Here is a 1,804-nt window from a genome sequence, read left to right on the forward strand (position 1 = left end):
ATGTTTCCCATATACTCCTCCTCCCATGCACATATATCTCACACCAGAGTGCTACATTTGTTTCAATCCGTGAACCTATATTGACACATCATTATCACCCAAAGCCCACAGTTTACATACGGATTTACTCTTGGTGTTGGGTATGGATTTTGACAATGTATTTAATAAAATGACATGTATCTACCATTATAGCATCATACAAAGTAGTAATTTCACTGCCCTAAAAATCTTCTTATGCTCCACCCTTTGTTTTGTTTTTAATCTATCCTGTTTTTTGAATCTTCAAATTTTATAAATTCCCTATCCTCTTTGTTAGTACTTGTTTTCTTATCTCAGCTTTCCAAATTAGTGTACATTTCCTTAAGTGCTCAAAACAAAACAACATTTGCTTTTTCTCAGTAAATTCAAAGTATTAAAACATCACAGGCACATACAAAATAGAGAACAAAATTTGCTTGTTAAAGTATCAAAACAAAACAGCATATTCTTGTTTCAGGGAAGAAATAGAAAATAAGAATTCACTCATAACCTATAATAGAATTACCATTTTGTAACCTCCCTCTCTTTCTCTCTATATTCCTATGCTTATACACACAGACTTGTGTGTGTGTGTGTGTGTGTGTATAAAATTGACAAACTTCCTAGAACTCTCCTAGAATTTCCAGCTTATTTCTAAAACTGAGAACTCTTGGTTGTACTTTCAGGTGTTTCAAATGATGCTGGAGAGATCACACTGATACCTATCTCCATGAATACAACTCAGGAGTCCAAAGTCAAGAGTCCTGTATCACTTACTGCTCAGTCATTGATTGGTGCTTCTCCAAAACAGACCCATCTGACTAAAGCACAAGAGGTACATCCAACTGGAATAAGCAAGCCAAAGAGAACTGGGTCCTTAGCACTGTTTTACAGAAAGGTATGTGTTTTCATAGCATTAGGCAGCACGTCAGTCTCATAAGAAGAGTTCACTTAATCAAAGGAAGAAAGATTGAGTAACAGAGAGCAGCTTTGCCCTTTGCTTTTTTAATTTTCATAAAATTTACCATTTTAACTATTTTGAAGTGTACAGTTTGGTGGCATTAAATCCAGTCACATTTTTGTGCAGCCATTACCACCATCTATCTCGAGACCTTTTTCATCTTCCTGTTCTGAAGCTCCGTACTGATGAGGCCGGTGCACTCTAGCTTGGGCAACAGAGCAAGACCTAAAAAAAAAAAAAAAAAGAATCACTGGTGGCTTTGGAGTCAACCACTTGTCTCTCTTTTTATTAATATCAGATTAATCTATTGAATAGCTTAAATTAGTTTTTAAGCTCAATTTGTGTATTATTCCTGCCAAAGATAATTTTCTGTAAAGGATAATGTACTTTTTTTTTTTTTTCCTCTGAACATTTAAATTTAAAGACTTAGTCTGAACAGAATTGTCTGGCTTAGGAATACCACATCAGGGTTACCAGTTCTTAAAACAATGACTCTTGCAGGATCTTAAGGCCATTTGCGTTAGTATCAATTCATATTAAGACTGTATGTATAGGCTGGGTGTGGTGGCTCACGCCTGTAATCCTAGCACTCTGGAAGGTCGAGGCAGGAGGATTGCTTGAGCTGAGGAGTTCTAAATCGGCCTGAGCAAGAGCGAGACCCTGTCTCTACTAAAAATGGAAAAAATTAGCCACACAACTAAAAATAGAAACAAAATAATTAGCCTGGGCATGGTGGCTCACGCCTGTAGTCCCAGCTACTTGGGAGGCTGAGGCAGAAGGATCACTTGAGCCCAGGAGTTTGAGGTTGCTGTGAGCTAGGCTGAC

At 37.3% G+C, this 1,804-nt stretch overlaps 1 protein-coding gene across 1 annotated transcript in view; it reads left to right on the forward strand.

The window, feature by feature from the left end:
* RBL1 (retinoblastoma-like 1) overlaps nucleotides 1–1,804 on the forward strand; it is an 85,194-nt gene that overhangs the window by 60,803 nt on the left and 22,587 nt on the right. Inside the window, 1 exon segment of the mRNA XM_012658940.1 lies at nucleotides 684–916. Coding sequence (XP_012514394.1) covers nucleotides 684–916 — 233 coding nt within the window.

This window comes from Propithecus coquereli, unplaced genomic scaffold (assembly GCF_000956105.1).
Source record: "Propithecus coquereli isolate 6110/MARCELLA unplaced genomic scaffold, Pcoq_1.0 Scaffold590, whole genome shotgun sequence".
Taxonomy (NCBI): Eukaryota; Metazoa; Chordata; class Mammalia; order Primates; family Indriidae; genus Propithecus; species Propithecus coquereli.